An 18,832-nucleotide genomic window follows, 5' to 3' on the forward strand; every position below is an offset into this window, starting at 1 on the left:
CAAGGTGTTTCCATCTGCATAACTGCCGCTCACTGGATGTTTTTTTTTTTGTTTTGTTTGTTTGTTTTGTTTTTTGCCACCATTCTGAGTAAACTCTAGAGACTGTTGTGTGTGAAAATCCCAGGAGATCAGCAGTTACAGAAATATTCAAACCAGCCCGTTTGGCACCAACAATCATGCAACGGTCGAAATCACTGAGATCATATTTTTTCCCCATTCTGATGGTTGATGTGAACATTAACTGAAGCTCCTGACCCGTATCTGCATAATTTTATGCATTGCACTGCTGCCACATGATTGGCTGATTAGATAATTGCATGAATACGTAGGTGTACAGGGGTTCTTAATAAAGTGCTCAGTGAGCATAAATGTGACATAATTGTAATTTTTTTTTCTTTGAGTCACAAACAAATGAGAAGTCCATGCATGTAATACAAATACTGTATTACCAAATGTTCTAGTAAACACCCTTTTATACATGATCTTTACATTGCATCTCTTGGCAGGCAGCCCTTACTGTCTAAGGTGAGAAGGTACATGCAGCACACATGCAGCTATGTATATGTTTGGGCCTGGTGTCACACCCATGTTCTCCCAGCGTTCTGTTGCAGGATCGTATCGATGAACTGATTTGGTATCTCTGTAGTACTCTTGGCAGTACCCTCCGATTACATAGACCTTCCCTTCTAAGACCACTGATGCTGACCCTACATGAGGCATTGGTAATGACATAATAGCACTCCAGGAGTTAGCCATAGGGTCATACACCTCACAGGCTAATTGATCTATCCAGTGGCCACCGGCACCACATGAGACCCCTCCAGCCACATACAGATGGTCTCCCAGGGTCTCCATGCAGTGCTGGGCTCTGTTATGGTTCATCTCAGCCAGGTAGGTGGATCCTTTCTCTGGGTGGTAAAGAATCATGGACAACAGGCATTGGCACTGGCTGTTCAAGCCTCCAGATATGAAGATTGCTCCCTTCCATACACTAGCTGCGTGAAAACACAGAGGTTGGTCTAATGGGCAGACAAACCTGGAGAAGGGGAAAATTGCAAAGAAAGGCTTTAAATGGTGGACCATGTTTACCACTAATCCTTGAGCAGTCTTGAAAATGCTTTTCCACAAGCAAGGTATTTTGAGACAATTTGACTTGCATAGCACTTTGACATTACATTTGCTGTGTGTTATATGATTTTTGTATTTTTTTTTTCTGACTTAAAGGTCAATGTTTTTTTGCCAACTACCCCATGTTTTTGGATTTACAGATGTGTTGGTCCTTGTACAATATCAACCAATCCGGTATTAGGGATATTATATGATTTATAGGACTGGGGTTAAGGACTTGAACAATCTTACAAGTAGGTTAAGGATAGGATTGAAAGGAGTATTGTTCAAGGACCAACAAAGGATGTTGGAATATGCCTTCTAGGCTAAATCTAGAAATGAGCAATAACAACAAAGATTCCATTCATTTATTTACTGCGCTATACTTACCTCCAAGAATTTGTGTTGGGACAGTAGACCTCGACAGTCTCCATACTGACCTCTGAGTCTCTCTCTCCACCAATGGCATATATTTTTTCATTCAGGACAACCAGAGTCACACTTCCTCTTCTCTCATGCATATCAGCCAATCTTTGCCAAGAGTTCTGGATAGGATCATACCTATCAAAAATGGAACAGGAGGTTATAATATGTGGAAACCAGAAAGCCAAGAGAGAAAACTTATGTTATATTTTACCTGTAGGCACATTTCATGGTATCAGCTTTGCCATAGTAATGCCGTCCACCAACTACGTACATCTTCCCCTTCATTACCCCTACTCCGTGACTGAATCTTGGATTCTCAGGCAAATTTCCCAACATTCTCCACTCTACTTTCTTCACTAGCCCAACATGGTTCTGAAAAGAATTGCTAAACCACATTTCTGTGCAGGGTTTATGTTTTTCAAAATTTGCAGTGATTCTCTCACCCCCAACAAGTACTAAAGTGTCTTTTGGCAGGTAGGCCCTGAAGTTATGTTGGACATCTGAGGAATTGGAGCAGAACTGCTCTAGGAGAGACTCATATAGGTTTTTGGAACAAGTTTTTGGCCAAGATGTTATGGACTTGACTTCTTTGAATTCCTTAAAAGTCATGAGGGGAAACTGTATTGTTTCCATCAGCTCCTTGGCAAGTTTCACACGCTGTCTGGGAAAGGCTTCAATCCAAGACATAACTGCTTTGAACACAGGTAACTCTGAGGGAACGCAGAGGGAATCACTTTGCAGGTACTTCTTTAATTTCTCTTTAGGAAGATCTTGGAACTTTGGAGTAAGTGACACTTCTTGAAAATGCCTTGAGACAAAATCTTCAGCAAGTGCAAGTAAGTTGGTCATCCCATAGGCCTCTGCAAAAGATGCTACATCTAGGCAGCTGTAAGCATCCATTTCCTTCTGCAGAAAAATAAGGCAGAGCGATAGGGCAAACTGAAACTGTAATTGGAGAGATGTGCAGGTGAGTTCAAAAATGCAGCTCCATCCAAGTGCAAGAACCCCACTGTAGGCGCAGTGGAGAAGGGCCTCAAACTCAGCTGCCCTAACTAACAGCAGAGACACTGATTCTTGCTGGCTCTCCCTCATACCGCTGGAAAACATGCCTCTAAAGTAGTCACAGCAAGCCACCAAGAGCACCCTATGAGCTTAGATAATGACAAAAACATAAGATTATGAGCAATTTCACAAATGTAGAGGACAACAAATTAATACTGTATGTAATTTTGTCTTTTATCCAAAGAATGTTACATCTCTATCTGTATGAATGCAACATCATGTCTGGGTATAGGAAACTCAAGCCTTTGTTTGATGTTACCTTACCATGAAAAACTCTTCCTTCTGCTTCTAGCTCTATATCACATCCCACTTGCTCTGCCCACAGTTGTCTTAAATACTGCAGTGTCACATTCATCTGCTCATCAGCAGAAACCCTTTCTTTGTCCTCTTTTATTATTCCTGCTTTTTGTTTTTCTCTCTGTTCCTCCTCTTTGCAGAGTTCCAGAATTCTTGGAGCTCCCAGGCTGACAGCTGCAGTCTGAATCTGTGCCATGTTGTACTCATTCATTGTGGTGATGGCCCCAGTATAGGCAAACTCCACCACTGCAGCCAGCCCCACACCATGCACCTCAGGACCCATACAAACATAGATTACACTGTCTTCTCTGGACTTCTTCCTGAGCCTCTGCTCAATGAGAGAACTGACTGCGGCCAGGACAATAGAATGACCCTGGAATGTATCCCCATCCTCTGTGCTCAGGGTAAGGTCAGTGAGGACAGAGCAGAGCATCATCTCCTTGAGAGCCTGAAAGACCAAACTTGGGTAGGCTTGATCAGAGTATATCTTCTTGGGCCGCATGTCACACTCTTCATCAACAGAATCTTCAAAGTAACTGCAATTTTCACCACATTCATCTTCATCATCATCTTCCTCCTCTTCATCACTGCCCTCCTCTAACTTTTGATTTATCAACCCCTGCTCATAGCTGCAGTCAGTCATCTGTTGCTCTTCTAGTGTTAAACTGTTGAAGTCATTCTCAGGATCAACTTCAGAACCGCAAATGTCATCATCGTTGTTATCATCATCACCTTCATCACCTGCTGTATTATTATTTGTTAATACAGCAACTAAATGGTCACTGTTTGCAGACGTAACAGGAAAATGATTGCTTTGTTCTTCATCATCGTTGCTGCTGTCATATCTATTTGCATCATCTTCATCACTTGCTTTATAATTATTGACACACACAGCAACTAAACCATCACTGTTGGCAGATTTAACAGGATGTTCTTCATCTAAATCATCATCATCTTTGTTGTTGTCATGTTTTTCGGCTTCCTCTTCATCACTGGCTTTATCATTATTTGTAAACATAGCAACTAAACTGTCACTACTCACAGACATAACAGGTAAACTACCCCTACATTCATCATCATCATCATCTTCATCACTTTCTTTATAATTATTGACACACACAGCAACTAAACCATCACTGTTGGAAGATTTAACAGGACAACTATCACTATGTTCTTCATCTAAATCATCATCATCATCATCTTTGTTGTTATGTTTTTTGGCTTCCTCTTCATCACTGTGTTTATCATTATTTGTACGCACAACAACTAAACTGTCAGTGTTTGCAGATTTAATAGGGACATTAGTAGTATTTTTATTATCATTATCACTGCTGTCGTCATATTTATCATCATCTTCGTCACTACTTTTATCATTATTTGTAAGCACAGCAACTAAATTGTCACTATTTGCAGATATAGGACAACTATCACTATATTCTTCGCCATCTACATTGTTGTTGTCATATTTACTGGAGCTATCTTCATCAATGGATTTATCATTACTAGTACACATGGGAACTAAGCTGCCACTGTTTGTAGATGTAACATGAAAACTGTCACCACATTCTTCTTCTTCATCATCAGCCTTCTCACTTTCTTGTATACTTTCTTGCAGCTCCTTTGGACCCTCTTTATCTGCCCTGTTGTCATCTCCCACCAGGTTCTCCTGTACCTCCTCTTCTTCACTCATTTCCATCCATCCTTGTTCACCACTTGTGTTTTCTCTTTTTGTTTTTGCTTCATTCTCTCTCACTGTTCTCCATGAAGTTCTCCACTCTCTCCGAAGACATGGTTGAGCTACTGCCATAAATACTCTTTGTTCCTTTAGCTTTTAAAGAAGAGCAATTCTTCAAAGCACTTCCTTCAAAAACAAAAAATAAAAAAACTATATCTTCTGTTAAAAAACAGGTCAAATTCCCCCAAATCTGCTGCAAATGCCAATTTAGACTGCTTGACTGTTGACTCTCACTCTTCCGTTGATATTTCAGATCTTGCACTCCTGTAGTCCTCTCTGAGATTAGATGAGTGTATCATGAGTTTATCTGAGCTCACACTAAACACAGTGCTATTTTTACCGCTAGCATCTAATAAGATCACATCCCCTAGCCATCTATGAATTACTGGCTGCTTTTGGTCCAACCATTCTGAATATTTTATGTGTGTCCAGTGGTGTTTATTAAACTTTTTCCTTTTATAAGTGCCTTTTAAATAAATAATTACATTTAATGCATCAATAAAGACATGGTCATGTACAATAGTGTAAAAAGTTTTGTTCACCTTGAGTGTGTGCTTCGGATCAATTCTGATTAATGTTTGTCCCTTTCTAGTTTCTACAGTCCATGCACTAACTGTCTGATGCATATTGCGCACAAAATTGCAATCTGACTGGCTAGTTTGATGGACCTTTCGTGAGTAACAGCACAAAGAAATCTTTATTAGTCTGCCTGGAAACCATCACAAGATTCCAGGTTGATGAAACAAGTGGTTTTGAGGATGAAGTAATCACTGGATTTGCTAGGTTAGTGACATCAAATCATTTTAAAGATATTCAGAGTTTTATTTGAGGTAAATAGGAGCATGTAAACAGATATTCATGAGCAGAACTTTTTTTTACTTAGTTATGTTTGGGGGAAAATAGTCTGTACCGAGGTTTTCTATGCAGTACTTGTATATTTTCCAATGTTTTTCTGTGCAATTGCTTGTGGGGACTGCTGTGTCATTATTTAATACATTTAATGAATATTAACATTAATACATTTAATAATGGCCATAAAATAAAATACTACGATATAAACTAAAAACAGATTAGATGCAATAAAAAAAGAAAAAAATTCCTACTGTATTTGTACTACTACATTTCACGCTTATCAGATCTTCTGGCTTGTTTCTTCCATCACATGGCCTGACCCTCTTGTTTATTGTATTTTTACAGTCATTTTAGGGTTTGCTAACATTACATCATCATGGAATGAAGTTGTAAAATTGGCTCTAACTTTACACAGAAAAGGATAGTAAGTGATTTTATCACACTAAAATCATGTTTACACACATATCCTTTATGTCTTGTCTATACTTTTGAAACAGAGTATTTTAACATTCACAGATTGTCCCCCATTGACTTCCTTTGTGAGGTCCTCACTGTAACACAGATATTTGCTTTTTTTAAAGAAAATGAGGGTAATCAATATTATGCCACAAATTCTGTCGATTGAGCTTAACTTGCATTTAAAAATGACAGTGTGTAGTAAGCATGAATCTGTTGAAAAAGGTGTCTTATTTAATATTTCTCATAGTTGGGGAATGTACAAATTTCTCTTGCCACACACATAAAGCATGTGCGCAGAGAGTGGGTGGGCGAGCAAGAGAGAGTGTTGCTGCATCCGAACATCCATTCTTCCCAACTATATAGTATGCCAAAAACATACCTGGATGTCCTACTATTTCCGGTGAGATTTTGAAGGGCAGATAGACTGGACACTTTTCCCGGGTGAAGTGTGCCCAATATCTATTCATACTACTCACATTCATACCTAAAGAATAAGTGCGTCCTTAATCAAATACAGTACATACTGTGACAGTAAGCGGTTTCGGACACAGGTAGTGTAAAAAAGTTATTTGAAAGAGTGCACGCTCTGCCGTTCTGAGCCAGAATAATCACACAAGGACACTTAAACGTGCAAATTGATGCGCAAAATGTATACACAGAATGTACACTAGTCCAAACTGTCGAGAGCACATCAGTCAAAGCCAAATCCCAGACATTTTTAGCCAATTTCGAAAAACTGGCTGAACACTTTTTTCTGGTCCACAAAAGAGGACATGTCCAGAAAAAAGAGGACGCATGGTCACACTATTTAAATACACATCTGTTTTACCCTTGAAAATGGCCTTATGCAGTGATCCTGGACCAGTAATCATTTCACAGTTTCTAACACTGACATCACATACAAAACTATAAAAAAGCTCTGGGTTCAGCAATGAGGCCCTGTCCTGACCTTGACTGTAGCTCAGTGTCCTAGCTCGGTTTTGAGCCATAAAAAAATTTGGAGAGGGTGCAAGGGAGCATGTGATGGCAAGGGCCATTAGATTCTGATTGTGTCAGTGGAATCATATTTCTCCTCCACAGCTCGGGAATGCTATCTGGGTCAAGTCAGGGAAGATGGAAACAAGCCATTTATAGACTTGAAGGTTGTTGTTGTTGTTGTTGTTGTTTTTAAGTGATTTTGATTAAAATTACATATGACAATGAAAATGTGAAGGATGTTTTCTTTTTAAGACTTTTGTAAATAAAATTACATATTTTGTTACATAAAAAAATAGATTCTGTTACAAATCACAATTCTTGAGACAATTCAATTCTTAGATAGATAGAAAAGACAGACAGACATCTGTCTGACATCAATACAGACATGGTCATGTACAATAGAGTAAAAAGTTTTGTTCACTCTGAGGGTGTGCTTCGGATCAATTCTGATTAATGTTTGTCACTTTCTAGTTTCTACAGCCCATGCACTAACTGTCTGATGCATATTGCACACAAAATTGCAATCTGACTGGCTAGTTTGATGGACCTTTTGTGAGTAAAAGCACAAAGAAATGTTTATTAGTCTGCCTGGAAACCGTCACAAGATTCCAGGTTTATGCAACAAGTGGCTTTGAGGATGAAGTAATCACTGGATTTGCTTTGCTAGACTAGTGACATCAAATCATTTTAAAGATATTCAGAGTTTCATTTGAGGTAAATAGGAGTAAGTAAAGGAGATATTCATGAGAAGAACTTTTATATTCAACTTTGTTTACTTAGTTATGTTTGGGGGGAAATAGTCTGTACCGAGGTTTTCTATGCTATACTTGGAGTCTCTACATATTTTCCAATGTTTTTCAGTGCAAACAGACAGACAGACAGACAAACAGATAGATAGATAGATAAATAGACAGACAGATAGATAGAAAAGACAGACATACAGATAGATAGATAGACAGACAGACAGACAGACAGACAGACAGACAGACAGACAGACAGGAAGTGACAGATAGAAAAGACAGGAATAGATAGATAGATAGATAGACAGACAGATAGATAGACAGACAGACAGACAGACAGACAGGAAGTGACAGATAGATAGATGACAGACAGAGAGATAGATAGAGAGAAAAGACAGACAGAAAGATAGATAGACAGACAGATAGATAGATAGATAGAAAAGACAGGAAGAGATTTACCAGATACGAACTGCTGAACATTTGACAGCATACACCAGTCAATCTTTTCCCGGATTTTGAATATTCTGACGTTTTGTTTGACATTTTAGTCAGAGGCGCGGCTGTGTTGTTTAAACGCGCTATGAGATGCAGGCGAGGGAGACGAGCAGGCGCGCTGGTCAAACTCCGTCGGCGGGGCTTTCGAACAACGCTGCCGAGCATTCATCTAGCAAATCTCCGCTCTCTCCCTAACAAATGGACAAACTACATCTCCTCACCCGCACAAACAAGGACTTTTCAAACTCTGCTGTCGTGTGCTTCACAGAAACCAGGCTGAGTGAAGCCATTCCGGACAGCGCGTTACATCTGCCGGGCTTTCAGCTGTTCAAAGCGGACCACATCGTGGAGTTAACGTGGAAAACGAGAGGCGGTGGAACATGCTTTTACATCAATGAAAGTTGGTGTACAGATGTAACAACGTTAAAGAAGATGTGCTGTCCTAATTTGGAAGCACTCTTTATTAACTGTAAGCCTTTCTACTTGCCGCGGGAGTTTTCCTCGTTTATTTTGGTGAGTGTGTATATCGCGCCAAATGCGTGTTTGAATGCCGCGCTGCAACAGCTGGCTGATCAAATCACAGACACAGAACAACAATACCCGGACTCAGTTATTATTATTCTTGGGGATTTTAACAAAACAAACCTCACAAGCGAACTGCCCAAATACAAACAGCACATTACATGCCCAACCAGAGACAGAAATATACTGGATCATTGCTACACAACAATAAAGGATGCATATCGCTCTGTCCCTAGAGCAGCTTTGGGACTATCTAATCAATGTCTGGTTCATCTTCTTACAACCTACAGACAGAAATTAAAATCTGCTAAGCCTGTATTAAGGACTGTAAAGAGATGGACCAACGAAGCAGAGCTGGAACTACAAGCCTGCTTTGACTGCACTGATTGGAGTGTTTTTGAGGCTGCAGACACCAATCTGGACGAGCTCACAGATACTGTTACATCATATATCAGTTTTTGTGAGGATATGTGCATTTCTACTAGGACTTATTTAACATTTAACAACGACAAACCATGGTTTACAGCGGAACTCAGGCAGCTTCGTCAGGCCAAAGAGGATGCTTACAGAGTTGGGGATAAAGTCTTGTACAATCAGGCCCGGAACACACTGAATAAGGGTATCAGAGTGGCTAAAAGAAGATACTCTGAGAAGCTGAAAAACAAGTTTTCGGCTAACGACCCTGCATCAATGTGGAGTGGCATGAAACAACTTACAAATTACAGGACTCCTGCCCCCAACCCTGTGGTGGACCAACAACTGGCTGACGACCTGAATGTGTTCTACTGTAGATTTGAAAGGCCCAATCTCACACCCCACACCCACTCTGACCTTCACTTCACACAAACACCAACACCTCCTGCAACCCCCCTCCTCCCCCCTCCTGCTACTCAACCTGCACTTAAGATCTATGAAGATGATGTGTGCCGCGTCTTTCGACAACAAAGGATAAGGAAAGCACAGGGCCCAGATGGCATTTCACCTGCATGTCTTAGATCCTGTGCTAACCAGCTGGCCCCCATCTTCACACAGATCTTCAATAGATCACTGGAGCAGTGTGATGTCCCATTCTGCTTCAAACATTCCACTATCATCCCCATCCCAAAGAAACCAAAAATCACAGGACTTAATGACTACAGACCTGTCGCCCTGACGTCTGTGGTCATGAAATCATTTGAGAGACTGGTGTTGGCCCACCTGAAGAACATCACTGGACCCTTTCTAGATCCCCTTCAATTTGCTTATTGAGCAAACAGGTCTGTGGATGATGCAGTCAAAATGGGATTGCATCATATCCTGCAACATCTGGACAGACCAGGGACATATGCAAGTATCCTTTTTGTGGACTTCAGTTCGGCTTTCAACACCATCATCCCAGCTATACTCCAGAATAAATTACACCAACTCTCTGTTCCCATGTCTATCTGTCATTGGATTACCAGCTTTCTGACAGACAGGCAGCAGCTTGTGAGACAGGAGAAACTCCCTTCCAGCACCTGCACAATCAGCACTGGTGCCCCCCAAGGTTGTGTGCTCTCCCCGCTACTCTACTTCCTCTACACCAATGACTGCATCACCAAGGACCCCTCTGTCAAGCTCCTGAAGTTTGCAGATGACACCACTGTCATCGGCCTCATCCGAGATGACGATGAGTCTGCATACAGAAGGGAGGTTAAACAGCTGGCTGTCTGGTGCAGTCAAAACAACCTTGAGCTGAACATGCTCAAAAAGGTGGAGATGATTGTGGACTTTAGGAGGAACACCCCAACACTGACCCCCCTCACCATTCTAAACAGCACTGTGGCAGCAGTGGAGTCATTCAGGTTCCTGGGCACTACCATCTCACAGGACCTGAAGTGGGAGACCCACATTGACTCCATTGTGAAAAAGGCCCAGCAGAGGTTGTACTTCCTTCACCAGCTGAGGGAATTCAACCTGCCTCAGGCACTGCTCATTCAGTTCTACCCAGCAGTCATTGAGTCTGTCCTCTGCACTTCAATAACTGTCTGGTTTGGTTCAGCTATGAAATCAGACATCAGAAGACTACAAAGGACAGTTCAGACTGCTGAGAGGATTATTGGTTGCCCCCTGCCCCCCCTTCAAGAACTATACACTTCCAGAGTGAGGAAAAAGGCTGGAAAAATCACTCTGGTCCCCACTCACCCTGCCCACTACCTTTTTGAACTGTTGCCTTCTGGACGACGCTTCAGAGCTCTGAGCACCAGAACCGTCAGGCACAGGAACAGTTTTTTCCCTCAGGCTATCCATCTCATGAACAGTTAAACTGCCCCATTGAGCAATAACTATGTGCAATACACAGTTTAGTCTTTCTTATATTTATCCAACCTCTTCTGCCATTTCATTCCTCTGAAAAAAACAAAAAAAAACATTTGCACTGTACATAACAGATTTGTATTTACACTGTACATAAGAGATTGTATTAGATTTGCACTACCCATGTGTATGTGTGTGTCTGTACGTATGTGTATAATAATTTTTTATTTTTTATTATTATCTATGTCTTGCTGCTGTTTTTGTATTGTTTTTGTATTGTTGTACACTGGAAGCTCCTGTCACCAAGACAAATTCCTTGTATGTGTAAGCATACTTGGCAATAAAGCTCATTCTGATTCTGATTCAGATTCTGACAGCCTCAGCCAGCCACAGGGTAAATTCTTATTAAGTGCCACTTACCCTTTGCTGTAGCTGGGAGGCCATCCTCATGCTTTCTCCATCCCACTCCAGGCTTTCCATCCAACCGGCGAATGAGAGGAAGAGTGTCGTTACTGTTGGTGCCCAACTGCACTGTCTCTGCCCACAAAAGTGCCCGCATTCTCCACCACTGTAGCAGGGTGAGCAAGAGACAGACACATGTGGGTGTGGCGTCAAGCCTCGGAGAGGCATTTATTGGAAATAGTAATAAACGTAAATGTCCATAAAAGGGGTAATAAAGTGTCCAAGGGGGAATAGTGTTCATAATAAATGGGGAATCTGGCAACCTCGTGGTGAACGGGGCTCCGTGAAGGGGCGGGGTAGTGTCCATAGGATGGCCCAGGCACGGGCTGGGTCAGTCGGCCGCTCACGCGCCGCTCCAATGTCCACAGCGCGAGGGGTGGTGGCATCACTGGCGGCCTGTCTTCCCAGGCCCGCGGCAAGCGTGAGTGGAAGGCGGCCCGGCATCTAGCCCGTCAGTGGCAACGTGAGCAATTCACTCCTGGCGACTCATTAATGCGTCCGGGGGTCCGAAGAATGGGTCCGGCAGCGCATCCATCTCGTCCAGCTCCGAACCCTCCCAGCTCTAGTCCTGGGCGTGCGAGGATGCCAGTGTGTGCACACGTGGAGATTTGAAGCCGGCTCCCCGAGAAAAGGTGTGCTCTGCGTTTTAAGGACAGCATTGATGAAGCATTATTCCCATCAGGTGTGCTTCATTCACCGCTGACTAATTCTTCGACATTTGGCTTTAATTTTAAAATTTTAATTTTAATTTTCGACAATTTTTTTTTTTTTTTTGGACTCAAGATGGCGCCGAGTATGGCTGCTGCGTTGTGAGCTCCGACACAACATGGCAGTGTTCTGTTTGTTTTGTTCACAATTCTTATGTTTTTTGTCTTGGATGTTGTCTGCCTTATTGTCTACAACAGACAAACACTTTTGGACATGGGTTCAGCAATTTCACACCGTAAACCGGACTTCAAATTCCTCAATGCCGACCCGCTGTTTACAAACACACAAGCGGAGCTCTTTGTCTGGGCTGCACGGCCGCGGAAACGCAGGAGGAAAAGGGGAAACAGAGCCGGCGTTCTCATCAGAGTAAGACGTCGCGCAAATCGACCCCCGCTACCCAGTATTCTGCTGGCAAATGTTCAGTCTCTGGATAACAAGCTCTGCGAGCTGAAAGCACGGATCTCTTTCCAACGAGGGACGAGGGACTGCTGCATTATCTGCCTTACAGAAACTTGGATGTCTGTGGAGATTCCAGACTCAGCCATTGAACCCGCGGGGTTCTCCGTGCACCGAGTGGACAGAGCGAAAGACCTCTCAGGTAAAAGCAGAGGTGGTGGTGTATGTTTTATGATCAACAAATCCTGGTGTGATCAGAGGAACGTACATTCTATCAAGTCTTTCTGCTCTCCTGATCTGGAATTTCTCATGCTTCTGTGTCGACCATTCTGGCTACTGAGGGAATTCACAGCGGTCATTATCACTGCTGTGTACATCCCGCCACAAGCTGACACAGACCGGGCACTCAAGGAACTGTATGGGAGTATCAGTGAGCAGGAAACCGCGCACCCTGAGGCCGCGTTCATTGTGACCGGGGACTTTAATAAAGCCAGTTTCAAATCAGTCGCACCAAAATACCACCAGCACATTAGTTTCAACACACGAGGGGACCGGTTTTTGGATCATTGCTACTCTCCGTTCCGGGATGGCTACAAATCCCTCCCCCGTCCACCATTTGGCAAATCGGACCACTCTTCCATTCTGCTTCTGCCCGCTAACAGGAAGCACCCACCCTCAGAACGATCCAGTGCTGATCGGACCAATCAGACTCTATGCTACAAGACTGTTTTGATCACACGGACTGGGAGATGTTCCGGTCCGCCTCTGATGACGACATCGAGGTTTACGCTGATAGCATAATGTGTTTCATCAAAAAGTGCATGGAGGACGTAGTTCCGACCAGAAGCCATGGATAAATAGCGATGTTCGTGCGGCACTTAATGTGCGGCCCTCCGCTTTCAATTCCGGGAATGCGGAGGAACATAAACAAGCCAGTTATGCCCTCCGAAAAAGAACAGCAAAACGCCAGTACAGGAACAAGATTGAAGGACAGTTTAACACCACCAACTCTAGAAGCATGTGGCAGGGAATTAACATCATCACGGACTTTAAAGGGAATAAAAACTCCGCCATGAACACCGCTGCCTCTCACCCGAATGAGCTAAATACTTTTTATGCTCGTTTTGAGGGAAATAACACCGCCCTCGCGGAGAGAGCTCTCGTGACCGAAGCTACAGAGGTTAGTTCACTCTCCGTCTCTGTAGTGGATATAACCCGATCCTTCCGACGGGTGAATATCCGCAAAGCCGCGGGCCCAGACGGCATTCCGGGCCACGTCATCAGAGCATGCGCGAACCAGCTGGTTGGTGTTTTTACAGACATTTTCAACCTTTCCCTCTCTTTGTCTGTAGTCCCCACATGCTTTAAAACGTTGTGCCTGTTCTAAAGCAATCCAAAATCACTTGCTTAAATGACTGGCGTCCTGTTGCTCTGACCCCCATCATCAGCAAATGCTTTGAGAGACTAGTCAGAGATTACATCTGCTCTGTGCTGCCTCTCTCTCTTGACCCATTGCAGTTTGCTTACCGCAACAACCGCTCCACTGATGATGCCATTGCATCTACAATACACACTGCTCTCTCCCACCTGGAAAAAAAGAACACTTATGTGAGAATGCTGTTTGTAGACTACAGCTCAGCATTCAACACCATAGTGCCCTCCAAGCTAGATGAGAAACTCCGGGCTCTGGGCTTAAACAGCTCGCTGTGCAGCTGGATCCTGGACTTCCTGTCAAGCAGACACCAGGTGGTTAGAATAGGCAACAACATCTCAACACTGGAGCCCCACGGGGCTGTGTTCTCAGCCCAATCCTGTATTCCCTGTACACACATGACTGTGTGGCAACACATAGCTCCAATGCCATCAAGTTTGCTGATGACATGACGGTGGTAGGTCTGATCACTGACAATGATGAAACAGCCTACAGAGAGGAGGTGCACACTCTGACACACTGGTGTCAGGAGCACAACCTCTCCCTCAACGTCAGTAAGACAAAGGAGCTTGTGGTGGACTTCAGAAGAAAAGACAGAGAACACAGTCCCATCACCATCAATGGAGCACCAGTGGAGAGAGTCAGCAGCTTCAAGTTCCTGGGTGTCCACATCACTGAGGAACTCACATGGTCCATCCACACTGAAGTCGTTGTGAAGAAGGCTCATCAGTGCCTCTTTTTCCTGAGACGGCTGAGGAAGTTTGGAATGAACCACCACATCCTCACACGATTCTACACCTGCACTGTAGAGAGCATCCTGACTGGCTGCATCTCCACCTGGTACAGCAATAGCACAGCCCACAACCGCAAAGCACTGCAAAGGGTGGTGCGAACTGCCAGACACATCATCGGAGGTGAGCTTCCCTCCCTCCAGGAAATATATACAAGGCGGTGTGTGAAAAAAGCTCGGAGGATCATCAGAGACTCCAGCCACCCGAGCCATGGGCTGTTCTCACTGCTACCATCAGGCAGGCGATATTGCAGCATCAGGACCCGCACCAGCCGACTCCATGACAGCTTCTTCCCCCAAGCAATCAGACTTTTGAACTCTTGATCTCCCACGATCAAAAATCATCAGCACTGCACTTTATTACTCTTACTCTTATATCTCACACCGGACTGTCATAAATTATATTATTATTATATTATATTCTCTCTTAACAACTTACTATCAACCGACAGCCTGAATGTCATTACAGTACAATACAGCCTACTGTACATTCTATATATACTACTATATATACTTTTTTATTTTTATTGAATAATGTGTATCTATATTGTGCGTATTGTATACTGTACAGTATATGTTATTATTTGTATATTGTTGTGTGTAATTATGTGTATATTAGACTTTAAATTGTGTTGTGTTAATTTGATGTTTATTGTAAATTGGTATATGTCTCATCACTGTCACGACTGCTATATTGATCGGAACTGCACCCAAGAGTTTCACACACCATTGCACTTGTGTATATGGCTGTGTGACAATAAATGTGATTTGATTTGATTTGATTAAAAGACCCAGAATTTTTAAAAAATATCAAGGAAGTCGACATTATTGTTCTCACTGAAACCTGGTGTCAACAGGAGGTGCTTACCCACTGTCCTTCAGGCTACTATTAAATAACTGTGCCCTCAGTTTAATTAAGTATTCCATCGCGGACGAGACTCGGGAGGGATATTGGTGTGGTACAGGGAGGATCTGGCCAAACACATTTCTATGATTACACTTGGAAAATTCCACTGCTGTTTAAAACTAAACAATGAAATTGGCATTTCTACCACTGACACATATGTCTGTGCCATCTACAATCCTCCAGCGGATGAGGAATATCTGAACAACATCCACACATAGATTAGCTGTTTCCAGGCCCAGGGAAACGTGCTGCCGTGTGGAGACTTTAATGCAAGAACTGGAACTGAACCTGATAATATTGACCCAAAGGGCAACAAACATGTATTTGGCCAGAACCCCCTGAGCCTCACAACAAATCTCCCAGCACGGAACAAAATTGTAAATAAAAATGTTACAGAATTAGTGCACCTGTGCCAAGCCTTAATGACAGGATCAGAGGGGACTCCTTAGGGAGGTTCACCTGTTATTCAGGTCTTGGAGCTAGTGTAGTTGATTATGCCATCACTGACATGGACCCCTCCTCCTTCAGTGCATTCACTGTCAGACAGCAAACTCCACTCATAACCAAACTAACATATGTATTAAAAGTCACCTAATAGTCTAGCAGAGATACAGATAGACTCCAGACAGCACGGACAAATTTATCCAGGCCCTCAATTCTGAAGAACTGAAAAATCTAATCACTACATTTAGTCATAAAAATGTTGAAATGAACAAGGATGGTGTAAATTTGGCTACAAATGAAATCAACAAAATATTTCAAAAAGCAGCCTATAAAACTGAATTGAAAAAATATCCTAAAAAAAAAAAAAAAAAATTTTTTTTGGTTGTTTGACACAGGCTACAATATATTAAGAAAACAACTCAGAAAATTAACAAATCTAAAGCACAATGAACCAAACAATTCAGACATAACAACTGACTACTGTTCAAAACTACATCAGTTTTGGGATTTGTGGAACAATTTGAGCACAACAAAACAACAAGATTTACCAATCCATAATGGAGAAATCTGGAAAAAACATTTTGAAAACTTGTATAAATAAATCCCACCAAAACAACTAAATGAGAAATATAATCAGGTAAAACAAAGACTACAAATATATGAAAACAAAATAAAAAAGAATTAAAATCCACTTGACTTTCCAATTACAAATGACGAATTGGTTCAAAAACTAAAAAGCCAAAAATGCTAAAAATCTTGTGGTGCTGACAACATCCTAGGTGAAATGCTGAAATAGAACAAGGATGTTCTAAGAATAGAATAGGATTTATAAACAATTGGAAGAGTTTTTGGAGTAGACCTGACATGCTAAAAAGAGACGGACTCCATCCCTCCAGTGAAGGTTCCGCTCTCCTCTCTAGTAATTTGACTCATAGTCTTAATAGTGATAGTATTTGACTAACTGGGGCCCAGGTCAGGAAACAGACAAACTGGTTAATCCGAACATCTGCTAGCGGCCTTGAGACATCACACAGGTCACATAAACTACAACACATAGAGACTGTATCACCTAGATATCATATAGAGACTGTGTCTGTTCCCCAAACTACCAAACACAAACCCCTCATTAAATCATTTAGAAAAAAAATTGATTAAGGTCAAACTTGAACAAAACAAACAAATTAAAGATAAACACCATATAAAGATAGGGCTACTAAACATTAGATCTCTTTCTACCAAAGCACTAATTGTAAATGAAATTATTACAGATCATAGTTTGGATTTGCTCTGTTTGACTGAAACCTGGCTTAAACCAGATGAATATATTAGTTTAAATGTATCTACTCCCCCAGGTTGTTGTTATAAACATGAGCCTCATCTGAAGGGTCGAGGAGGATGTGTTGCTACAATTTACAATGAAGTTTTTGGTGTTACTCAGAGGACAGGATATAAATGTAAGTCTTTTGAACTAATAATGCTTAAAGTGACACCGTCAGATATAAATAAAAAAACTCTGTCATCTTTTACCCTTGCTACAGTATATAGATCACCTGGGCCGTACTCAGATTTCCTTGGTGAATTTGCTAAATTTTACTGTAGATAGAGCTTTACTTGTTGGTAACTTCAACATTTACATAGATAATGAAAATGACACATTGGAATTAGCATTTATCAATATTCTCAACTCTCATGGAGTCAGACAAAATGTAACAGGGCCAACTCATCACCATAATCATACACTAGATTCATATGGAGTTGATGTTGATAATATAGAAATTCTTCTGCAGAGCGATGACATCTCAGATCATTACCTCGTCTCTTGTTTGCTGCGATCAGCTAATGTCACTCAATCTACACCACGCTATCGTTCAGGTAGAACTATTCTTTCGACCACTAAAGATAGCTTCACTAATAATCTTCCAGATCTATCTCATACTCTCAGTAAACCCCAAAGCCTAGAAGAACTTGATGAAATAACTGAAAATATAAATACAGTCATCTCTAGCACTCTTGATAGTGTCGCCCCCATTCGATTAAAGAAAAAAGCCCCGCACCATGGTACAATGATCACACTCATGCTCTCAAGAGAGCAGCTCGGAAAATGGAGCACAAGTGGAAGAATACAAAATTAGAGGTATTTCGTGGTGCATGGAAGGATAGTGTCTATAGCTACAGACAGGCACTAAAAGCTGCCAGGTCAGCATATTTTAGCAAACTCATAGAAAATAACCACAACAATCCTAGCTGTTTATTCAGTACTGTGGCTAAATTGGTTAGGAATAAAGCATCGACTGAACCAGATATTCTGTCGCAGCACAAGAGTAATGACTTCATGAATTTTTTTACTGATAAAATTGAAATAATCAGAAATAAAATTGGAATTATGCAGTCATCTGCCACAGTACTTCAGAAAACAGTGTATCATAATTTTCCTCTTGTGCAACTTCAATCCTTCGCTGTCATAGATCATGAAGAGCTAACAAATCTTATCGAAACATCAAAAGCCACAACATGTTTGTTAGATCCAATACCAACCAAGCTCTTAAAAGAAGTATTCCCAGTAATCTCAGAACCACTTCTTAATATCATTAACTCCTCGCTGTCCTTAGGACATGTTCCAAGAAACTTTAAAATGGCAGTTATCAAACCACTTATTAAGAAGCCACAGCTTGATCCTGGAGAACTGGCTAATTACAGACTGATTTCAAATCTACCATTTATGTCGAAAATACTAGAAAAGGTAGTA

At 41.8% G+C, this 18,832-nt stretch overlaps 1 protein-coding gene across 1 annotated transcript; it reads right to left on the minus strand.

The window, feature by feature from the left end:
- Positions 1-513: 513 nt before the first annotated feature.
- On the minus strand, positions 514-4,582 carry LOC127449994 (kelch-like protein 13). Its single transcript, XM_051713669.1, has 4 exons — positions 2,860-4,582; positions 1,745-2,684; positions 1,498-1,668; positions 514-1,036 (listed from the first exon to the last, which is right to left on the minus strand). Exons 1-4 carry the CDS (start codon positions 4,580-4,582, stop codon positions 514-516), a joined length of 3,357 nt encoding a protein of 1,118 aa, XP_051569629.1.
- Positions 4,583-18,832: the final 14,250 nt, after the last annotated feature.

The sequence above is a fragment of the Myxocyprinus asiaticus genome, chromosome 2 (genome assembly GCF_019703515.2).
Source record: "Myxocyprinus asiaticus isolate MX2 ecotype Aquarium Trade chromosome 2, UBuf_Myxa_2, whole genome shotgun sequence".
NCBI classification, from domain to species: domain Eukaryota; kingdom Metazoa; phylum Chordata; class Actinopteri; order Cypriniformes; family Catostomidae; genus Myxocyprinus; species Myxocyprinus asiaticus.